Source organism: Podarcis bocagei (genome assembly GCF_964188305.1).
Source record: "Podarcis bocagei genome assembly, chromosome: 8".
NCBI lineage: Eukaryota > Metazoa > Chordata > Lepidosauria > Squamata > Lacertidae > Podarcis > Podarcis bocagei.
The window spans coordinates 41,741,001-41,762,722 of NC_138133.1; the positions used below are offsets into that span (position 1 = coordinate 41,741,001).

General features: G+C 39.1%; 1 protein-coding gene across 6 annotated transcripts in view; it reads right to left on the reverse strand.

Moving 5' to 3' along the window:
- The window catches only part of CEP192 (centrosomal protein 192), a 48,488-nt gene that overhangs the window by 23,416 nt on the left and 3,350 nt on the right, over positions 1-21,722 (reverse strand). For 4 of the 6 annotated variants that reach the window (XM_081205480.1, XM_081205479.1, XM_081205482.1 and 1 more), the window contains exons 4-23: positions 20,343-20,494; positions 19,548-19,600; positions 18,952-19,081; positions 18,535-18,686; positions 17,761-17,904; positions 17,458-17,593; positions 17,096-17,163; positions 16,173-16,392; positions 15,634-15,765; positions 14,443-14,507; positions 14,159-14,356; positions 13,585-13,705; positions 11,807-11,901; positions 10,237-10,876; positions 9,090-9,320; positions 6,951-7,098; positions 5,026-5,194; positions 2,418-3,228; positions 1,891-2,039; positions 1,191-1,421 (exon numbers count right to left, since the gene is read on the reverse strand). In XM_081205480.1, the coding sequence (XP_081061606.1) occupies positions 1,191-1,421; positions 1,891-2,039; positions 2,418-3,228; positions 5,026-5,194; positions 6,951-7,098; positions 9,090-9,320; positions 10,237-10,876; positions 11,807-11,901; positions 13,585-13,705; positions 14,159-14,356; positions 14,443-14,507; positions 15,634-15,765; positions 16,173-16,392; positions 17,096-17,163; positions 17,458-17,593; positions 17,761-17,904; positions 18,535-18,686; positions 18,952-19,081; positions 19,548-19,600; positions 20,343-20,494 (4,045 nt within the window). The remainder of the gene's footprint in view (positions 1-1,190; positions 1,422-1,890; positions 2,040-2,417; positions 3,229-5,025; positions 5,195-6,950; positions 7,099-9,089; positions 9,321-10,236; positions 10,877-11,806; positions 11,902-13,584; positions 13,706-14,158; positions 14,357-14,442; positions 14,508-15,633; positions 15,766-16,172; positions 16,393-17,095; positions 17,164-17,457; positions 17,594-17,760; positions 17,905-18,534; positions 18,687-18,951; positions 19,082-19,547; positions 19,601-20,342; positions 20,495-21,722) is intronic. The other 2 variants (XM_081205483.1, XM_081205484.1) reach the window with 2 other exon arrangements.

Sequence of the window (21,722 nt, forward strand, 5' to 3'; positions counted from 1 at the left end):
TTACTCATTGTGTACATTGGGGTGGGGAAAACTTGGGCCCAGGTGCCAAATGTGGCCCCCACCTCTCACTGTCTGGCCCTCAGGACTCTCCCCAAGTCACACCACCTCCTTGGCCCAACTTTATACCCTTCTTAAATATTTTTTCCCTGGCTAGAATGTGCTCTTGAATTCTGATAATGCCTCTCGCTTGCCTGGATGGAGAATATAAAGGAGTGTGTGACTGTGGACAGAAACGTACCTACTGTACAGAGGTCCATCCATACTTCAGCCTCTGGAAGACTGCAGCCCTCAGGATGAACATGTACATCCTGATATATATGGGTAACTAACAAATTTTGGTAGATTTGGAGAGACCAAGTATCATATAGTAAAATTATCGGAAAAAATTTTTATAGTGTAGTGAATTATGAAGTTTCAAGACTCAGTATTGTCGTTTGGAATTCAGGAAACGATTTGTGGAATGATACAGCCGATAACATAGCAGTGGGGGGCAGTTAGGGCCCCCCAGTTACAGAACACCATCGGCAGGGAGGTTTATTTGGTGCAAACTTTATACTGTAGGTGACTGGCAAAAACGTTTATTGAATCAGGCACTGAGTATTTACAACTCTACTGTGTTTTTATTTCCTGCTGATTTCTGTATTTTGTGTTTTTAATTTTTGGAAACAATTAAACCTTTTGGATATTGCATTGGCGCCCCACTTATGGATTGCCCTCCCTCAGGGAGTGTGCCTAGCATGGAATCTGTTGACAATCTGGAATCTAATTTGGTTAAGACTCCTGTTTTCCCAGGCGTCTTCAGGTTGCTGGCATTAGTTTCTGTATGCTGCTGTAATGAGCTGTGTTGGCTCTGTAAGAACTTATAAAATTATATGTCTTCAGTTGATTTAAGGTACCTTTTTACCTGCTCTGTCTTTTTTAGATTGTTTGTACTTGGCTATATTTGTAGTTTATTATGAGATTGTAAGATGAAGGGCAAGATAAATGTACCAAATACATTAATAAAAGCGAGCTAGGATACCTTATAGCAAGTCAGACTATTAGCCCATCTAGCTCAGTACTGTTCACAATGACTGGCAATGGCACTCAGGGTTTCAGATAGGGATATCCCCAGCCCTGCCTGGGCTACACCCCTTCCCTCACTATGTATTTATCAGAACCATGCATTACGCACTCCTCTGGATTTTTACCTCAATATCGGGAATCTCAGCAACTGCATTCACAATCACTCTAGCTGCTAAGGCCTGTGCCTGGACTATTGTATCTGCATCTGCAGTAAATGGCCAAGAGGCAATACTAAGCACACACTGAAAGACTCCTGCTTGACAGGGTAGAAACAGCATTTTTAGATCTTCTGTAGTACGAGGTCCTATGACAGTTTTGTTTTTAAACAGGAAGCACCTGTGCTTCAGAGGGTCCATCTGCAAAAAAAGAAGCACACACACAATCAGAGGTTCAGGACAAAGCAAGGCATTCTCAATAGAGAGGTATAAAATAGATGTAAAGAATTAGGATGGCATTTAAAGGTCCGGCGTTGACCATATCCAAATCCTTTCTACTGCTGTGCTGCCCCCTTCCCCATGGTACATTGGTGAATACTTTTGAAATGGAACATAGATGTGAAAGTTTCATCACAATGACTTTTGTGTTTGATAAACAGGGATTGCTATCAATAGGAGGAAGAGTGTTGAAGTCCATCATAGTTTATGGTCGAATGATATTAAAAAGTACAGAGCTTCAACCAAATTTCAAGTTAATAATTTTCTAGCCCTTTTGTAGGGGGGCTGGCAAGCAGGCCACCATCTCTAGTTTAAAACACGGTTTACTTCACTAGAGAAAAATAGTAAAATATTAAAAGATGCATAATACATAGCAAGATTTGGTACATACCTTTTCGCCATCAAGCATAATACTAAGAAGGCCGATGCTGACCTGTAGCCACCGTTCAGATGGGTTAAGAATACTAAGGACTGTGTGTGATGTCAGCCCTACACAACAAGCATTAGGGAATGTTACTTCTTCTGGGACTTTTACACGTTCTAGGAAAGAGAAAACAACCAATAAATTGTTTCAACTGCAAATTTTGGACAACATAAAACAGGGCTAAAATGTATTTTATCCAACTGTTGGATAAAATGGATTTTATGCAACAGCCTGCAGGCAGAGTTCTACTCATGCAACAGGATTTCTCCCTTCAAATCTGCTCTGGAGGGTTCATCAACCTCTTGGAGCAGACAAAGGGAGCAGGAGAAAAAATTGTTCACTGGCTGCTTTACATATAATGAACAAATAAAGATGGCAAATGATGCTCATTTAAAAATTAAATATATAAAAGAATGACCAAGAGTCCAAGTAAATGTCGTCTTGACCACAAAAGGCATTAGGTAAGGTTGCTGGAAGAAAAACAAATAACTTACCAAGTCCAAATGGAACAGATTCCTCCAGCTGTCTAGGTCCACCAGCATCAGTTACTTGTACTGTATGTGGAGTGTTACTAAAGACATTCTGGCTGGATATGAAGTTGCACTGTGGAGCTGCACCCAACATTCCAGATCCAACTTCTGAACCTGGTGTCATTCCAGCAGCGAGTGAGCTTGGAACATGACCCACGGGGATGGTAGAATAAATCAGTCCTGGTGGAACACCAAAAACTGGAGGACATCCAACTTGATACTGAGGCAGAGCCATATTTGATTGAGATGGCAAGCTTCTCAGATATTGTTGGGCAAATGGTGTTGTTCTAAGGGAACACCCTGTTAGCAGTGTTGGAACTTGAGAAGATATGGCTGGAATTTCTGAAGCAGGAACATGTGATTTAAAGTTTGCTCTATTTTGACTTAATGAAATACAGTCACCTAAGCCGTCAAGAGCAAGGACATCTTTTTGAGAGTCTAAGCCTGGTCCATGTGCTGTGGTTGTACACCCATGCTCTGTTACTGGTACTTCAACATTTCCCAGTTCATTACTATTTGAACATTTCTGTGCAGATTGATCTTTGCTCTTTGATGGTTGCTCTCCAGTTGATTTCTGGTGCTCTGGAAGGCTGGAAGCATCTGCAGATTTGTTTATTTCTAGCTTCTTATTATGGTTTCTCGCACTAGTGCTTGCACTGCTTAGTGATGGATGTTTGTTATTTTGCAAATCAATGTTTTTTTTAGTTTCTTCTTCCAATGCTGAAGTTGGGCTGGTCCAAACTATTGTTGTGCCCCAGCCACTAGCACGATTATTCTGAATAGAAGATATTAGAATTTTGATTAGCATTTATAATTTGTAATAATCTTATGATTAGTACATATTAAAAGCCTCTACACACAGAAAGTGAGCCTACTATACTTGCCTACCAAGAAGACAAAACACCACAATTAATTCACAAAATAAATTAACAGTTTAGATTATCCTTCTTCAATGAAAAAAAAACAAGGCTTTTAAATGCAGAAACAATACTTACTGGCCCTGTTCGCATGTTATACTAAACAAACTATGGCTCACTGTGAATGAACATCATGCTCCTCAAATTGCACCTACTCTGCTCCTCCATTTCCCGAGCCGGAGGTAAAACCACAGTGAAAGCTTAGCATGGTGTGCAAGGCTCAATGTGTGGTTTCTCTCCAGGCAGGTACAGTTTGAGCAGCATTCATCAGCACACCATAGCATAGGGCTTAACATGATGTGTGAAACAGGCGACTATGTTAAATAAATTCATCATAGCTAATTTTTAAAAAGCCACCCAACCCTGGTACAAGGTGAGCATTTACTGCAAACTTTTCATATAAAGTCAGCAATCTTATGATGCTTCCAGGTGGCTGCTTCCCCAGGAATGAAGCAAAAAGTAATTCTTAAGAAGTATCAAGGTGTATTAAGTGAGCAAGTATGTATGTGCAACTAAAGGTTAGGTGCAATATTTGCCATGTCACCAGTACTAGCCCTGCTGGTACAGCATAGTAGTTGGCATGAGGCAAAGCAGGGATGGGAAACATTTTTGGCCCAGCAGAGCAGATCTTTATCTTCTTCCACTCCCCACAGGTCAACTTTGATAGGTGGGACCACCTACCTGTCACTCACCTGATGTCATAATGATGTCAGGTGACTAGCAGGTGGCTTGTCCCACCCACCTGCCAAATTGGTCCATGGACATGGGAAATACAGCCCAAGCAGGACAGAACTCCTTGTGTATCAGTGTTCAACCCTACTTTCTAAAGGTTTGGGGTGTGCTAGACAATTCCCTGTGGGAACTTGCTGGCATGCCTAAATTAGGATTACAGCTAATGTGTGGAGGATCAATCCTGCTTCCTCCATCCTTGTCTAAGCCTGCCCCACACCTGACACCACAGACTATGCCAGTTATGGGGCAGGTGGGCATACCTTTGGGAAAAACATTCTGGCATGCCACATGGGGAGGCCTGGCAGGTCAAGTTTGGTCCACAGGCGAGAGGTTCTCCTCTCCTGTGGCACTGCAGAAATGAGTTTTCATAGCCCCTGTGTTATTAATTCATATTAGCTCATGTTCGCAAGTGTCCTAAGAATATTTGCTATGATTTTGCCATATTTTTTTTCATATCACCGATTTGAATTCCAGAGCAGCAGGTTCATGAACATGGTAAGTTTACAATGTGGCAGTGGGGAAGGTAAACTCTACCACTTACAGTGCATTTTGACCGGAACATTAAATTAGTTCTCCTTACTCATCCAATCCCTTGTATATATGTTCCACTGTACTTAAGGGGACAAGAAACATCAGCAAAAGAGCACCTCAGGATAAGAGCAGTTTCAGCTTAAGAACGGACCTCCGGAACAAATTAAGTTCGTACAGAGTTGTACAGAGTAAGTCAGAGTCCTGGCTAAAGTGTAACAATTTCAGCTTGGGCAATACAAGTCAAAATCTAGTACACCGTCCACTATACTACACTGATCCTTGACTAATATTTTATACTTCTGGGAAGATAGTTCTTCATAAATGTACCTAAAATCATACTGCAACTTGAAACTTGGCATATAAAAATATTTTGCATCTAACAAGCTACTTACCTGACATCTCTCTGGACTAGACAGAGTTAGATTCTGAAGGGTTTTTTCAGTGGCAGAGACAAAGGTCAATCGTCCCAAGCTATGATCAGTATACAGCACCTGAGGTAAGCTATCATTGCAAGATGATTCCTTAGAATTTGATGTTGTAGCAGGACAGTCAGCATCAGCTCTAAAACACAAAGAATGCTGACTTTTAAAAAAATGTACCCACATACAAACTGCCTACATAACCATTTAATAATATCCGGCTTTTCATTTCGTGAGTAATGTGATTTGCCCCTCATCTGTTTCCACGGTAAGAGTAGTGGTTGCCACCAGACCAGCACTGTGTTTCCAATGTTCCACCTCCCACCTTCTGGTCTTAGTGTGACCTAGCAGACCCATGGTTGCTACCAGCTTAGTGCTACTAGCCTTTAAAGGAGGCCATATCTGAGCCAATCCTTTAAAAAGTGTTTCTAGATCTCAGTTGCATGAAGCAAAATGACATAGTAACTGCTAAAACTACATGATCTAGTAAGAGGCTAGATGCAGCTTTTGAGTTTGCTTTTGCTCATTTCACTCCACAGGCCAGTAATAGACACAGTACAGACCCTGACACAGCCTTGGCTTAATAATCAAGTGATTGAACACTCATGCTTTTTCACCTTTATTATCCAATTGCTCTGCCTCCCCACTCTATCACCTTAGCTGCCCTTCAGTGTCATGTTTGACCATAATCTCAAAAAACATAGTTTGGGGGTAGCCTCCTGATGCTGGTAAGACTAACGTTCCCATCATCCATGACACTGGTTAGTGCTGGCTTAAGCTAATGGAAATGTAATCTCAAAACATCTGGAGGGCACCATGTTGGCTACCTGTTCAACAGTCAGTGAACTTGGATTTAGGAGCACCATGGTTAATTTGTTTATGTAGCATGAGGCTTGCATGAGGCTTGCCTTTCATTTTTCCTGTATCACCACAGTATTTCATAAACAAATGTATACCGCTAAATAAAAATAAGCAGTTTACATAAATAATGGAATATTGATAATAACATTTAACAAAATCCCTAAAAGTGAAGAGAAACAATAACACAAAGTGATGCACCACAGGTAACCGTGAGCAGCATACTAAACAGATAATTAAAAATTAAGACCCAGAGTCCAGGAAAGCTTGGGTAAAAGTACGTTTTAAGAGGCATTACCCAAGAGGATGGGTGACAGTGCAGGAAGCAGGCCTTCTTGGTGATGTCACATAGCGACAATTGTCTGGTTGTGGAACGGCCAGCAGTGTCTCTGTGGAAGATCTTAAAGATCAGGTTTGGATCCTGGTGCCAGGTTGTGTAGGGTTTAAATTCCAGCAACGAAAGCCTGACCATAGCTCAGTAGCTAATAGGTAGCTACATTAATTTCTGGAGTATCCTTACTTCTTGAGCAAGTCACATAATTTATAAGAATAAATTAATGATGCTGGCTCTTTGATTTGACACTGAATACTGCAATATTGTTCACTTGGCAAAAATGCTAAGCAGCAGCAGTGTCCTCATTTCTAGTTCACACTTAAATATGTAAAATTGACTGCCATTTTATATTATGACAACTGTCTTGAAGAGGTTTATATTGATTGAAGAGTGTTTAAAAATTAGGGCCTCATGTACAGAGGTCAAAAGTAATATTTGCCAATGATTAGTTAATGTGCATATTCAACTGAGAGATTATCTCTCAAAGACAGAGAGCATGCTTTGCCCAAAGGAAATCCCAGGAATCTCATTTTAAAAAGGGCTGTCAGGTGATGGGGAAGACCGACTGTGACCTGAGGGAGCTGTGCCAGTACAGTAGGCAACAGTGGATTGTATGGCTCAGACCATGCAATCTAACCATCTAACCGTATTCAACTACTAACTCCCACCCACATTTGGGCTTTTCATGTTCCCACACAATAGTTACCCTAAAAGAGCAGTTCCAGAAGCTTCATTTGGAGATGAATGAATAAGTGGAGACGTTGAAGGTCTGAAACTGTATTGTTCATCATCTGAAATCTGTATACAAGGCATAGGAGTTGTAGGTGTCTGTTCCGTTGCTACAACAGCATTACCTGAATATTTTAAAAAGGAGATGTTGAAATTAATCCTCCTAGCCATGGAAAGAATGACTTCAGATTATCAGTGACTATCCACCTCAGGAGGCAGTACTTCTCAACAGAAATTTGCAATGCCTACGTTTAGGGATTTCATATTTAGCTATGAAATACCTAGACATAAAAATGGTAAAACAGTGAAGTATATGATAGAAGGATATCCTTGAGATGTACCATTCTGACTGTGCACAGCCCCACCTTTTTCCAATCCATAAAATGCAGGTGTCAGCCCAGATGCCAACCTCTTAATGATCAGAAAGAACTACTGCAGTTTACGTCCCATGTTTGTCATGAGATGACATCCTATAAAGATATATTTAGCAACTGTGCTCAAATTCTTCAGATGGGCAGTTCTTCAACAGTGAAGCGGTTGCTGAAGCTTGCCTCCTTTCAAGTGCCAGTAGAAAGGGCAGAATGTATAATAAATAATAAATTATTATTAATAATAAATTATTTATTTAGAATAAATAATAAATTATTATTATTAGCCCTGCTTAGGAAAGTTTTTAATATTTAATGCTGTATCGTTTTTAACACTTGATTGGCGGCAGCCGCCCAGAGTGGTTGGGGAGACCCAGCAAGATGGGCGGGGTATAAATAAAAAATTATTATTATTATATAAATTATAGAATGGGGCAACCAAAATCACTTGTATTCTTTCCAGGCATTGCTTTCAAAACAATGGCAAACGGGAGAAATACATAGCAGAGGTGTCTTGGCTTCTAACAAACCAAGTTGTGGCCAACTCAAAATCTGTCCCCTTTGTCTGAAACAATCACTTCCTTATCCCAGGGGAAATTGGTAGAGTTTTCTGGCCATGCCTGAAATACCCTTACGTGATTCTGGACAACTCAATTCAATGAATCTGTCAAAAACTGCAGGAAATGAGAATGTTTATAAATGGAAGGTCTAGCCCTGAAGCTAGTCACGCTAATACCCTTCTGCTTAGACTTAGTTATCAAAAGAACACGTTTTTAACCACAATACTTAGAGAGTCTTACTCAGAGGGACAAAATATTCTGTGTGAATCAATCCATGGCTGCTTGAAAACAGCTATGCACCAAAGGCTACCATGGCCACTTTACTGCATGGCCACTATTAGAATGATGCTCCATGAGCCACAAGTTATGAGAACTAGGTGAAAAGAATAAAGTCATACAGAATACCCATGAGGCTAGTACTCCCCCTTTCAGAGTGGCTGCAACTCCAAGTAGTAAGGGCCAGTGAACATTTGGGTGAGATTTCTGCAGAGCTTGAACATGTTAGAGAGCGACTCAGTAAGATGCTTAAGACACCTGTATTTTGCCACATTTTAGTCCAGATTGAAATTGCTTCTGCTGAAAATCACATGCAAACACTACAATAAATTGGGGGAAATTATGGTTTCAAATCTTGCTATCAAGCAATGTGAGAGTTGATGGGGAGAAGTGTGCTCCTTTTGTCTTTTACAATTACATTTAAATCCAAGGGGTATAGATCTTAACGAATTTTTGGGGCAAGCCAACATAATGTTGAACTAGGTCCTGGTCTGTTAGAATAAGTGAGATCATTTCAGAAATCCAAGTAATGCCATCTGGGTGCACTTAGTACCTGGTTACAGGGCCTAGAAAAAGGACAAGTAACCTAGATTCCTGCGAACAATTTGGAGACATAATATCTCTTCTTGCCTTGTTCTGAAGACTAGGGTTCTCTGCCCAGAAGCCCAAAACCAAGCCCACCTAACTAAACTAAAACTAAGGAAGAAATAATGTTCTGTAAAAGCAACCATGCCTCAGAGGAAAGCAGCTCTCCTTCAATGGAGGCCAAGAAACAGCCTCCAGAAGTAGATGAGAGCAGTTATCAAGCACAGGAATGAAGAATAAACTTCATAAACCTATAAATAACAAACTATTTCAGCTTACTGTCAAAGCAGGCTTCGGCAGAAATCAATATACCTATACTCTACTCACCAACATCTTTCTGGTTATCAGCAGATATATTTTCAAAAGCTTTATGTTTTTCATTGTTGCAGGCAGCATTCTCTTCCATTATTCTCTCATCTTGTTTCTCTTGGTATTTAATATTGGATATAGTTTTTTCCTTATTAGGGTGCACAGGAAGAGGGGAAAGCAATATTGGAACAGATTTTAAACTGAGGGGCAGAGTGTTCTTGCTGGTTCTTCCTTCTGATTCAGAGTAAGCTGGATAAAGAAAAAAGTGTTCACAATCCAATTATACATTTTTGACTTTACACCAGAGATGCAGGGTTTTCCACTCTTATAAATGCGTTGCAAACTTCCTCCCACACAGACCAATGGAAATTACTTATGATCTTGGCAGACCACATAATTATTTTTCTGCCTATTGTAGCATTTACAACACACTGTGATAGAAGCTGTATGAATGTTAATTGTATTCTTATTGCATCTTTAATTGCTTATATTGTATTTTATCGTACCATAATTTGCATCCCATAGCATTCAAACCGTAATGCAACATAAAACAATGTAATATGTGTGAATGCAGACACACTGTAGACCACCTGAATGCAGCTCACAGACCAGAGTTTGGGAACCTTGTTGTATACAAAAGAAATAATTTAGATAAACATATATGGGCATCAAAAGCTGATATGTGAGCTTTCTGGCTGCACATGCAGTACCTTCATGCAAGCCAGCAAACAAACAAACCAACCAACCAACCAACCACAAACTCTTCCATTAATTAGAGTTTGCATTTCATCTAAACTGGAAAATTATGGTTAGCAGCTTTCAAACACACCAGGGTATTATGGCATGGCTGGAAGTTGGATTTGTATCCTGATTTGTTCTGAAACTATTAAGCACAGCTGCCCAACGCAAACAAAAATAAGAAACCACAGTGCAGATTTCCTGGATTGTTTGCAGGCCCACGTGAAGAGCGGTGCAAAGGGTTATGTGTGTGGTCAAAATATCTATTCCACTGCAAAAGAGCATTTCTCTCACTACAAGCCATGCTGTCCCAAAGTTTTCATTAAGCTGCATTGAAATAATTGCCATTTTGTGAATGTCAGTTGTAAATGTTCTTTTTAAAATTGCACAGCTACCAAACAGTTTAGAAGACATGTTAAAGACTTACCAGGAAGTGTTTTTCCACTATCCTCCAAAGATATGGTAGTAGTTTCTGGTGGTCTCTTTTCTGAATCTGGTACAGAAGAAGTCAGGTTTTTTGGAAGAAAGTCTTCATCTATGTTAGATGCTGCTTTTAAACATTCCATTTCCTTTTTCTCAAAACTTGTTTTACAAGATGAGTCTCTGTAACTGTTTTCCTCATGTATTATGCTTAGATTAAGCTTCTCTTCTCCATTCCTGATAGACAAATTACTTTTGGACAAGTCTCTTGGAGAAGGCATTTCAGATTCCTGTTTGTACAAAACTGTATGCAAGTCCCTGGCAGTTGCTTCACCTTTAATTATGCTTTCGGGTTCACCGTCATTCTCAACTTCATCGGTTTTTCTGAGATATTTCTCTATGTCAAATGTGCTACTTTCTACATTGTTGACATATGACTGACTTGCGGCAGAAAAGTCTGTCGGTTTGACACCTCCAGGGATGCTTGTTACTTCTCTATTTTTATTTGAGGCTTTCGTCATCAAAGCAGCGAGTTGTGCTGGATCAGTACTAACAGAAGCATTTGCAATAGCAGATGCAATTGTGCTTATACTTAATATAGATGGCTCATGCTGCTTACATTCAACTTTTCGGTCTTCGCATTTCTCCTAGAAGTTGGAAAAGAAGTTGACATTTTTAACATCCTGTAGCAAAGCTGAACTCATGTGTCATAATGGTTATATTGCCTCCAATATCAGAGGCAATATAGTTCTGAATACCAGTTATTGAGCATTTTAAACAGGAACTGCATCATTGCACTCATGTCCTGCTTGTGGGCTTCCCATTGTCATTTTGGCTGGCTACTGAGAATAGAATGTGGGACTAGACAGACCTTTGGTCTGATCCAGCAGTAGTTCTGCCACTCAGACAATGTATTCAGAAAAACTGAACAAGTTTTCCACTCATGAGACAGTATGTTTTAACTTCCAGCTTCAGGTTTAACTGTACCATATTTTTCCATGTATAAGACAATGCTTTTTGCTAAAAAAAAAAAAAGGCAAAAAATTGGGTGTCGTCTTATACACGGATAGTGAATATAGAGGGGGGACATATGATTAATGACAGCAGCAAGCAGGAGATTGGCAGCAGCGATTGGGCAAGTGATTGGTGGCTGTAGCAAGGCCTGCTGGCGATTGGCTGCGGCAATTGGGCAGGCGACTGGCGCTGTGGCGAGGCGGGCAGGTGACTGGCGGCTGCGGCAAATAAGTGGGTGGGCTGTTGGTGGCAGCAAGCGGGCAGACAATTGGTGGCTGGGGCGGGGTGTGTGATCAGCATTGGCTGTAGCAAGCAATCAGCAGTGGCAGGCAGGCGAGTGAGCGATTGGTGGAAGTGACCTCCCCCGCCCCCCAAAAAGCTAAACAAATTAATTTCTTAATTTTGGGTAAAAAAAAATAGGGGTCATCTTATACACGGGAACATCTTATACATGGAAAAATACGGTATGTTAGACACACTGAAATATTTGTTTCAGAATTCTTATAAGAAATGAAATACTTTTAAACAGATATCTATTTTGCTTTTGATATCTAAATACTTACCCTTCCTCTCTCTCTGTCTTTTGCACTCACTTCACAAAGGGTAAATGTAGCAGATGCAATGTGGGAGTCTTCCTTAATGCTTCCTTCTACATCCCCTAAGACAAGAAAAGTTAGCTTGTGTTCACTAGAATACTGTTTACAATAAGCCAATGAAAGAAACGTATATTGCAAAGAACAAATTGCAAAGGTTAATGTTGCACCTAGCCATATTCAGATCATTATCCATGTTTTCATGCTGCTGTTCCTCCTCTTTCTGTTGTATACTTGCTTTGGCACAGATATTTCTATTAACCTGATTTTTTAGCTCACATTAATGTAGAGTTCCCTGGCTTGGATGCAATGGGGAATTCTGGATTAATGCAAGGCAGGAGATCCAAGTCACTGGCCAATGTGAAAAGGGGAGAGAAATGTGTTTTATGACACTATGAATGATTGTCTGAACATGGCCATTTTAAGTAATTAAACCACACAAATGTAATTAAACACACATCTAAGATCTATTTGGAATAACGAAAATCCTATGTAAAAGCAATTTAATTCTATCTGTACTCTAACTGTTTATTTTCATACCAAGCACAGTGTGTGACGATAATACTAAGCTGCATAAGGAAACATATGATTTCTAAGCCATCCTTCATGAAAAGACTCCAGGGTAATTTACATATCTGTACCATTAAATAGGTAAAGGGTAAAGGGACCCCTGACCATTAGGTCCAGTCGTGGCCGACTCTGGGGTTGCGGTGCTCATCTCGCTTTATTGGCCGAGGGAGCCGGCGTACAGCTTCCAGGTCATGTGGCCAGCATGACTAAGCCACTCTGGCGAACCAGAGCAGCGCACGAAAACACCGTTTACCTTCCCGCCGGAGCGGTACCTATTTATCCACTTGCACTTTTGTGCTTTCGAACTGCTAGGTTGGCAGGAGCAGGGACCAAGCAATGGGAGCTCACCCCGTCACGGGGATTCGAACTGCCGACCTTCTGATCAGCAAGCCCTAGGCTCTGTGGTTTAACCCACAGCGCCACCAGCGTCCCTGTACCATTAAATACCACACATAATAAAGCACCAAAACCAAAATTTTAAAATCTGTTAAAAAAACTCTTGGCCTGCATATAGCCCCAACACGGTTTTTGACACCCCCCCAAATGACTTTTAAAAGTTCCTATGCACCCCCAGTGTTACGATACGAAAAGGTTTTTGCGATACCCATGTGTCTTTTTTTAAAAAAAAGAAATTTAAAATTAGCTATCCTCACTTTCAGACTTCAGCCATGCCCACTTCGACATGTTACCCCTGGAGGGGTTGGCCATGAGTCAATCCTTCCCTCTGCATGAAAAATATGAGCTGCTCCTTATATTAATATGAAACAGCATGAAACCCTGCAGGACCCTGCAGCATAGTTGCCAGGGGGCAGAGCAGTCCTCTAATGCCATTCTGGAATATGCTCAATATAAAACACAGACCCCATTTTCTTGCCCTCACTTACACTATGTTGGCAGGCTAGCAGCTTAGTCTGCAGCTGTATGCTATATAGTGTTATCAGACTTGGCCCAATACATAAGCAGATTTTGGAAATGAAGTGAACAATTGGCTAACATCATGTGTGGCCAGCGTGGTGCCCTTCAGGTGTTGTGAACAGTCCATTACCCATGCTGGTGGAAAGTATGAGGAACTGTAGTTCACAATCTTTGGAGGCCACTAGGTTGGCTTCACCTGATAAACAGCTACTTGCACAGAATTCTTAGGTTTACGAGAAATTATTCGGTTTAAAAGAAATTACCTTGAAGAGTAGATGTCTGAGAATTCTGTTCATCAGAGTTTGTTCTAGATACATCAGATTGCCTCCACAAAGGAAGAGGTTGTCTCTTTTCCGGTGAAGTAATGTGATAACCAAAAGATGGCTGTAAGAGGAAATAACGTTCGTGATAAACCCTTTGAGAAACATGTAGTAATAGAAGCTGGCCAACACAGCGTCTAGATCTGGAAGATGTAAAACTTGCCTTCAAAAATTTGCTTCTTTGCCCTGTGTTTCACAGTCCATTGTAGAAAATAACTCAACAGGTGTTTACAGGGACATGAAACTACCTCATGGACAAGTCAGTAATGGGCTACATAAAATGCAGTAGTTCTCCGGGGTCTCAGGCATATATCTCTTTCAGTCCTTCTATCAGAGATATTTTAATGAATTTGGAAGGCACTAAACCTGCATTTTCTGTATGCAAAGCATATGCTCTATTACTTAGCTATGAGCCTGCTCATTTACTTATTTCTATTTTGTAGTCTGAGAGGAATCTTGCCAAAAACCAAGTATGTACATATAGTGGTAAAAGTATGTGGACAAGACAGCTACGTACCCGTTTCACATCACCTCCTCCTCCGAGGCAACCAAGAGCCTCAGACCTCTGACCAAAGAACTCTCCTAGAGAGAGCCGTAGGTAACTAGCATCTTTGCTAAAGTCGGTTTGTGAACCTCTAAGTGGGTTGCCATTATTAACACATTTCCATGAAGAGTCCTCTAATCCAGAGGTATTTTGCAGTTCCATTTTCTCTTCCTGAAAATGTAGCAAACAAAAATGTGAAGAATTATCATTACCTATAGACAAAAGGATCAGAATAGCCTCTTTACGATGTTTCCTACCTGAATAAATCTGTGTTCCCTTTCAAATTCTTCTTGATCTTGGTCAATCACTGCAATTGCTTCAGCTTTTCAAAGAGTAAGAGGAAGAAAGGGAAACGATTAACCTCTTAGCATATCCCACATTCCCTAGGCAGAATGGATGAATGAGTGAAAGGTAAAGTAATCGTGAAGTAAAAATTACATTAAAAATTAGGCATATTTTATGTACTGAGCTTAGTTTCCTGTAAGGTCATGTAATGTTAATATGCAATTTGTTCAGCTCCATCAGCTGAATGTTTTAAGTCGGCTAAAAGCATATCTGCTTACTCAGGCTTCTTGAGATGTTTAAGGTGGTTATTCTGTTCAGCTACTGGCTGTGATGTTTTTAATTGATGGATTTTTAAAAATAATTTAGTTATTATTTTCTGATTTCTATTTGTAATTTCATACTTGTAGCTACTTAAAGAGATTTTTTCCTAAAAATGTCACCAGTATATAAATCCAAATAAAAAAATAAAATTTAAAAGTTTTGTGTGGTTTTATGATATTATGGTAATACCAACTGTAAGAAAAGACAGGTATTTACCATTCAAGGAGAACCACTTTGAATAAAAACAAGCTTTTGTATCATCTGAAGCCCTGGTATGCTGTGCTGCTGTCTTTGTAAGGAGCAGAGCTATCAGCTAGGAAATCTGAAAGCCATGCCAGCCCTTTTCCTCTACCATTATTTAATTTCAGCAGTTTTGTAAGTAATACTACAATTGAAGTCTATCACAACTAATATCCTAAGTTTAAAGAAGTCAGGTTACTTATGCTATTGTCAATTGCTTTAACACTGAAGTTTCAGTTACCCAAAGAAGTATTTTTGTTTCACTGTCATCCAATTGGCATCTGCATTACATTACCTACAAATATGTGGAGAATCTTGGTGACCCATGTCCTAACATATAATTAATCTTGTCGTACAAACTTACTCAAGCCAGGTCGAAGGAAAGCTTTGCAAGACCCCTGCTATGTTTCCTACTTATCTTTGTGGAAAGGGGTAATTTAAAACCGAAGTAAAAAAAATAATCTCGAGAAATCAAGGGAGCTCCGACAAAACTCTTTCTGATACTGACATATTTTGTAAATGTAGGTGTCTGTTCTTTTAAGATTAGGAAGTGAAATGCAACCAAGACATTTCCAAAGATTTAAAGGTATAGTAAGGCTTACATCCAGCTACGAAGTCTCCACTTAAGTTTGAGAAATTGGATACTTCTTCTTTATTAAATGACGTGTAGTAAGCAAGATCTGTCACCCATCTACCATCTTCATTTTGATACACAACATCATGTGGTGGGTCCTCTAAAAAAGGAATCACATATTGTCTTTAGCTTCCTCCACTTTCAGTCATGACACACATGTACATGAATGAGTACATTACAATATAGCACAAATAAGGTTCCTATCCTAGACTTTGACAATTGGGGGAAGGAAAGGAAAGCTAACAATGAGTTGATTTAACAAAACAACAATAAGCAATACATGCATGCTTTAACTTAGTGGTTAAATCAAAACTGAACCGGGATATTCAAAAGCTACTTTTGTTCCACTCTCATTTTCAAGTAAGCTACAGTATTTCATCAGTAAGGCCATGTGCTGTTTACATCAGGCATAACACAAAAGCATTCACAGCAGCCACCCACCAACTCAGCAACATCTCAAAATCAATCTAGAAGCTGAAAGCACACAGGAGCTAGCATTTAACTAACCTTCTGCTGTACATTCATATTGCTCTGAACCTTTGTAAGCACTTGGCGACAGGTATGCATCAGCCAGAGGAACATAATTTTCATTAGCAAGCTGCGACAGATCAGGAAATTGGGTTTGCTGTTCTGTGTGCCATATCTCAGAAGCAGCATTACTGTCAGCAATGCATTTGAAGTAGAGAGAATCTAGCTTTAATTCACAGTTGGTTACGTTTGTGACATCCTTTTATAAAAAGCAAAAGGAAAGAGAGAGAGTTACTTTATTAACTGGACAAAAATGTTCATTTTCTTTTTAATGTCAATTAAGAGATACTTTCCCAGACCAATTTTAAATAACCTCATGTAGTAAGGTTTTCTATAATTGCTCAAGGACTTTCATTGAGTATGCAATATAAAGTGTTTATTGCTGTTAAGTAGTGTATGCTATTTGGGAAATTTTACTGGGAAAGCTCCCTCCAGCTTGCAAATAGGATCATGAGCTAGGTACTGTTAACTATAGTGCTCATTGTGGTGATGGGGAGAGGAGGAAGGGACAAAAGGAACAAGTTAATGTTGTCTACTCAAGGTCTTGGCATGAGACAGATGACTACTGGTTGGAAAAAAATAATAGGGATTTGCATGTGTGATTGATTCATACTCTTGAGAAGCTTTGGAAATTCAGACTACTCAGAATGTTTTCCTTAAAAAACAGAAACAAAAAGTATCCCCAACACTTGCTCAAAAAGAAGTCTGGTTTATTTAAAAAAGAGATGATCCCCACTTAAAAGAAACTGGTGATATCCAACTCATACTCAGAGTAGACCCATGAACAAGTTACTTAAGATTATTTATTTCAATAGGTCTACTCTAGGAGATACCCAACATTAGGTCAAACTCAGTATCTTGAGCCAGAATACATGGATTCTGATTTTCAGTCCTCTACTTACATTTCTGCTGCTGCTGACTGTTTTCGTCTTTACAGATATTCCATCTTCCTCACTACAGTCATGACAACCTGCAGTGATACAGTTATTTAGCATTGATTTTAAATGAAATGAAAGAAATGTTGTAATAGAAAAAACCATTTAATAGGTAACACATCTGGCCACAGTACTTTGGGCATCATTACCATACCGTATTTTCCTCATTATATTCATTTTTACTCAATATGCATTTTTTAAAAGATGCTTAAAATTTGTCATGACACGATTGTGCCTTTTAAGGAGACGCAGAATAAACTATAAGTTGTACCAAAGTTATATGCACATTCAGTACATTAAAATGTCACCATCAATAACAGAGCTGCTACCTAGGGCATCTGAAGAAGCGTGTTGATAATCTGTTGTTCTACTGCATACTTCAGATGTGTAAACTACCATTTCAGCAGGAAACTTTTCAGAACTATCTCTGTGTCCGGAGTTTAGACTAGGTTTACTGCATTCTACCTGTTGCAAATAAAAAAGAAAAGATAAGTAAATGCATTGCAAATTAAAAAATACAATTATTAAAATGTATTTGAGTATAGGCAACCCACGTTCAGCAACCCCCAAACTATATTGGTTAAAGGTTTGTGTCTTCTCTAGAAATTTAGCCAAGCTTAATTATGACGCACCTCTTGCCTTGCTGTCATGGGCAACATAAACTGCTCATCTTTTTCATTCTGCCCAGCTTTCTTAAAATCATACAGTTCTTCGTTGCTAGCAACAGGAGAATCAGTTCTTGCTGCCTGGCAAACGGTAGGTATCTGGAACTTTTCCTGAAGAATTTCAAGTGTTAGTTTTCAGCCAAAATGCCTTAAATGTGCTCTAGAGTTGGGGAGGCCTGTGGCTTTGCAAGGAGCATCACACAATGTGTCAGGATGAGCCCTGCTCACCTCTACAGCTTCAAAGTTGGGAGGTTGGCTAGCTGCTCATCACGCTCAGAGCAGGTGAAGCTCAAGTACCCAAGAACTCTTGAGCAACGACAGAAGATTATTTATGTAGTTTGTTAGAGCATGATCCACTTGCACCACAAGTGTACTGCTTATGAAGCATCCCAGAAAGTCCATTTCTTTTCACCAACCAACAAGGGCGTATGAGCACAAGTACATAACATTAGGGAGAATGCCTAGTCTCTGTGTGCTGCCTTATCTCCATCTATTGCTCATTCTCTATTCTTTTGTAGTTCTTGTGTAGAAGGTGGGGAGAGAAAAGGGAAATTATTGCTATTAGGATCCTCTGCAGGAGATGCAGCTTTGGGGCAAGTGAACTGTGCCTCGTTTCAGCTCCCTTAAGTTACCAACACTATCTACCCCCCAACCACCTTTTACAAAATTGTTCATGCAGACTAACAATGTCATAGTGTGCCTACAAACCCCCAATACTAGAATAACTGAATTTTCACTTACACTTTTCCTATTTGAAGGCAGTTCCATGGCTTTAACATGTTCTCCAAATTCATGTTCTTCAACATCTTCCATCTGCATTTCTGGTAGTACCAGCTGCTCAAAATAGGTCTCCAGTTGGCCATCACAGAACTCTTCATCTCCAATTTCATATTCTAATTCAGCAAAAAGTGGCTTGCCATTAGTTCAAATATTAAGTATGAACCATGTGCATTCTTCCACAGTTCCCCAGATATATGCACACAGGTGTTTTAAGGATATATGTATATCATCTACACTTCACATGTTCACTGCAGGAAGAATATGCATTGCATGAAACATCAGTGCACAAATAATCTGGCTTGCTGCTGGCAGTGTGGAGCCATCCTTAGCAAAAATAAACTGGAAGGATACCAAACAATTCAAATTTTAAAGCAATACCTGTAGAATTTCCTTCTAAACTTGCAAAGCTCAGTGGTTGTTCATTTTCTATAAATCTGGAAAAGCCGATCCTAGCGTTGTTGTCTATTTCATTTGTTATTCTCTTCTGACCATGTTCTAATGAAACAGCCTACAAACCAAAGCCAATACAGGAATTTGAATTACTTATTGTTGAGTCTCCTCCATAACTTCACTTTTTACTGGCTGGATCAATCAAAGTCTCTAGTGTTCATCAAATGCCCCCAAGGAAAGCAGAACATGATGTTATATTATCCCATGCTTAAGTCGCATAAGTTTTTAAAAATAGAAGGGATTCAAGAAATTACAGACAACTTAATGTTTGTTCCAGTTAAATTGGTGGAAAGCTTTAAAGATAAAATGGTAAAGTATAAAAGAGAAGAAGTCTTGCTGATGAAACAACAGCATGGCTTCTGCAAAGATAAAGCCTGCCTCAGTACTACTTTGGATTCTTTGAGAGTGTGGCCAAGCATGTGGAGTGATGCTTCAGAAGACATTATTTACTTAAGACTTTTTGCTAGAAAAAAGTACATTAGTTCTTTGTAAAGTCTACATCGATCGTACTGCAGAAAAGTTACCTTGTAGACTTCATTGTCTTTTTCAAATGAAGCAAATATTCTAGCTGTCAAATCTGAAAGTAAAAAAAAACAGTGTTTTTCTACTGCATTAGCAGTCCTCTTTACAAAGACAGAGCAAAGAATTTGCCAGGAATTTCTTAACTACAGTGGTACATGGTTTATATTGCTTGAAAAATATATGCAAATGCTCTTGCTCTGCAAATATCATTAGTTTATTTGGGAGGAGCACTGTCTCCCACTTAGCACTGTGCATAAAAATTGAACACTATCAAGAACCTTTAGCAAATGTAACCTAATCAAGTATGGAATCATTCAAGAATATTATTTTTTAATTAATTGCACCCTTCCAAGTACATTCATATATGTGCTCAGGTGCAGAGAAATGTGGGTTTGGTTTGCCCAAAATTACTTTAAACCACTTTGAGGGTTTTTACAATCAAGTGGTGTATAAATTTTATGAAATAAAAGTAAAGAAATAAAATTGTCTGGCAGGCCTAATTAGGTCTGTAGATCAACAGCTCCCCACTCCTGCTCTACTCCATTCTCCACCATCATCCAAGTTTGTCTATTCCCACCAGGTCAGCCAGGCAAATTATGTAGATGCCAGCTACTACCTTATTTTTGGTAGCTCCAGTTCATTTCCAAACTGATGGGAAACTCAAGTGGGTGACTATTAGCGGGAAAGCTATATTACACTTGAGGTGTCACAAATGAGGATACCACACTTAGCAGAACTTCAGAATACATTGTAGAATGCTTAATAGTATTCCTACAGACACTGTGAAAACTGCCTACCTTCCAAGTGTTGAAGTGAAAGCCTCTCATGCAAAGAATGCCACTGGTTCCCAGAGCATTCATTGGAAAAATGCTGGTGCTTTTGCTGCAAAACATTAGATTCTTCCTGGTTTGACTCCAACTGATTGTCTGCAGCTTTATTACAGCATTCCCTGAGAAAGTTAAAATGAAGGTTTTAATCTTAATTTTACAACTACTTAGTAGTTTTATATACTTAATGTCAGACAGCTCCACCTGCATTGTTTAGCTGAACCACACTAAGCTATATATTCCAGAATAATTTCCCTAGTGGTATCTTGTAGATTGGATCACACCCTGGATATTGTAGAAAGGAAGCTGCAACCTGCTGCATTTTATTTAAAAATATAATATTTATAATAAAAGGCATGTTTATAAAACAGATACAGTCACTGTCAATTCTTAATAAGTTTCCAACTCAAATTTAATTTGTGTTTAACATGTATAAATATTTTTATAGTTAAGTTTGCATATTAGCCTATAGCTTGTTCTTCCAAAATTTTACAAAGTACATCTTTCCATAAACCTATTCTCATGTGTGTTCCTTCTAGCTCCAACATAGGAGGTATGTTTGAATAAAAGTTTTATTTCCCAGGATCATTCTGAGACAGGAGGCGAGTTTAGCTTTCCAGCAACATATAAAGATTTTCTAGTGCGTCTCAACTGGTAATATCAATATTAGACTAACTTAAATGAAAAAGTTAACTAAGTCTAAAATCTGAAAAACATATTAGGATCTTACAGGTACTTTTTAACAAGGTAAGCCAGGAAGTAGTTACCTACTTCAACACTTAAAAAAAAAACACCACACCCCAGCTAGGTTTATTAGCAGCATCTACCTAAACATTTTTAACAAGAAACTTATGTTCCTTGAACAGGTCATAATTTGGAAAAAATGATATACACCATGCAAGCAAAAGATAGAACTTAATAGGGAGTACATAAGATTTGCTTCTAGAGTCATAAGTGGCATTGAATGGGTGAGTTTGCTAGATACAATCTGACCACAGGTTCTCTTGTGAGACAACTCCACATGCCACAGAAATTAGTCTAAGGAACAACCGAGTTGGGCTTTCATTACTATCCATAGGTTAATCTTAACATACATTTTAGGATTTAAAACATAAGGAGGATATTTCATGGTCTTAGCAGTCTAGAACAGGAATGAACCTCTGGACCTTCAGATGTTGGACTGCAACTCTCATCAGCAAGACCAACAGTCAGGGATTATGAAAGCTTAGGTCCAACATTCAGGGGACTATAGTATTTTTATTTTTATTATTAAATTTATATACCGCTTTTCATCTGGGGATCACAGGGCAGTTTACAGTTAAAAAAAGCACAAAAATACATAACAAATAA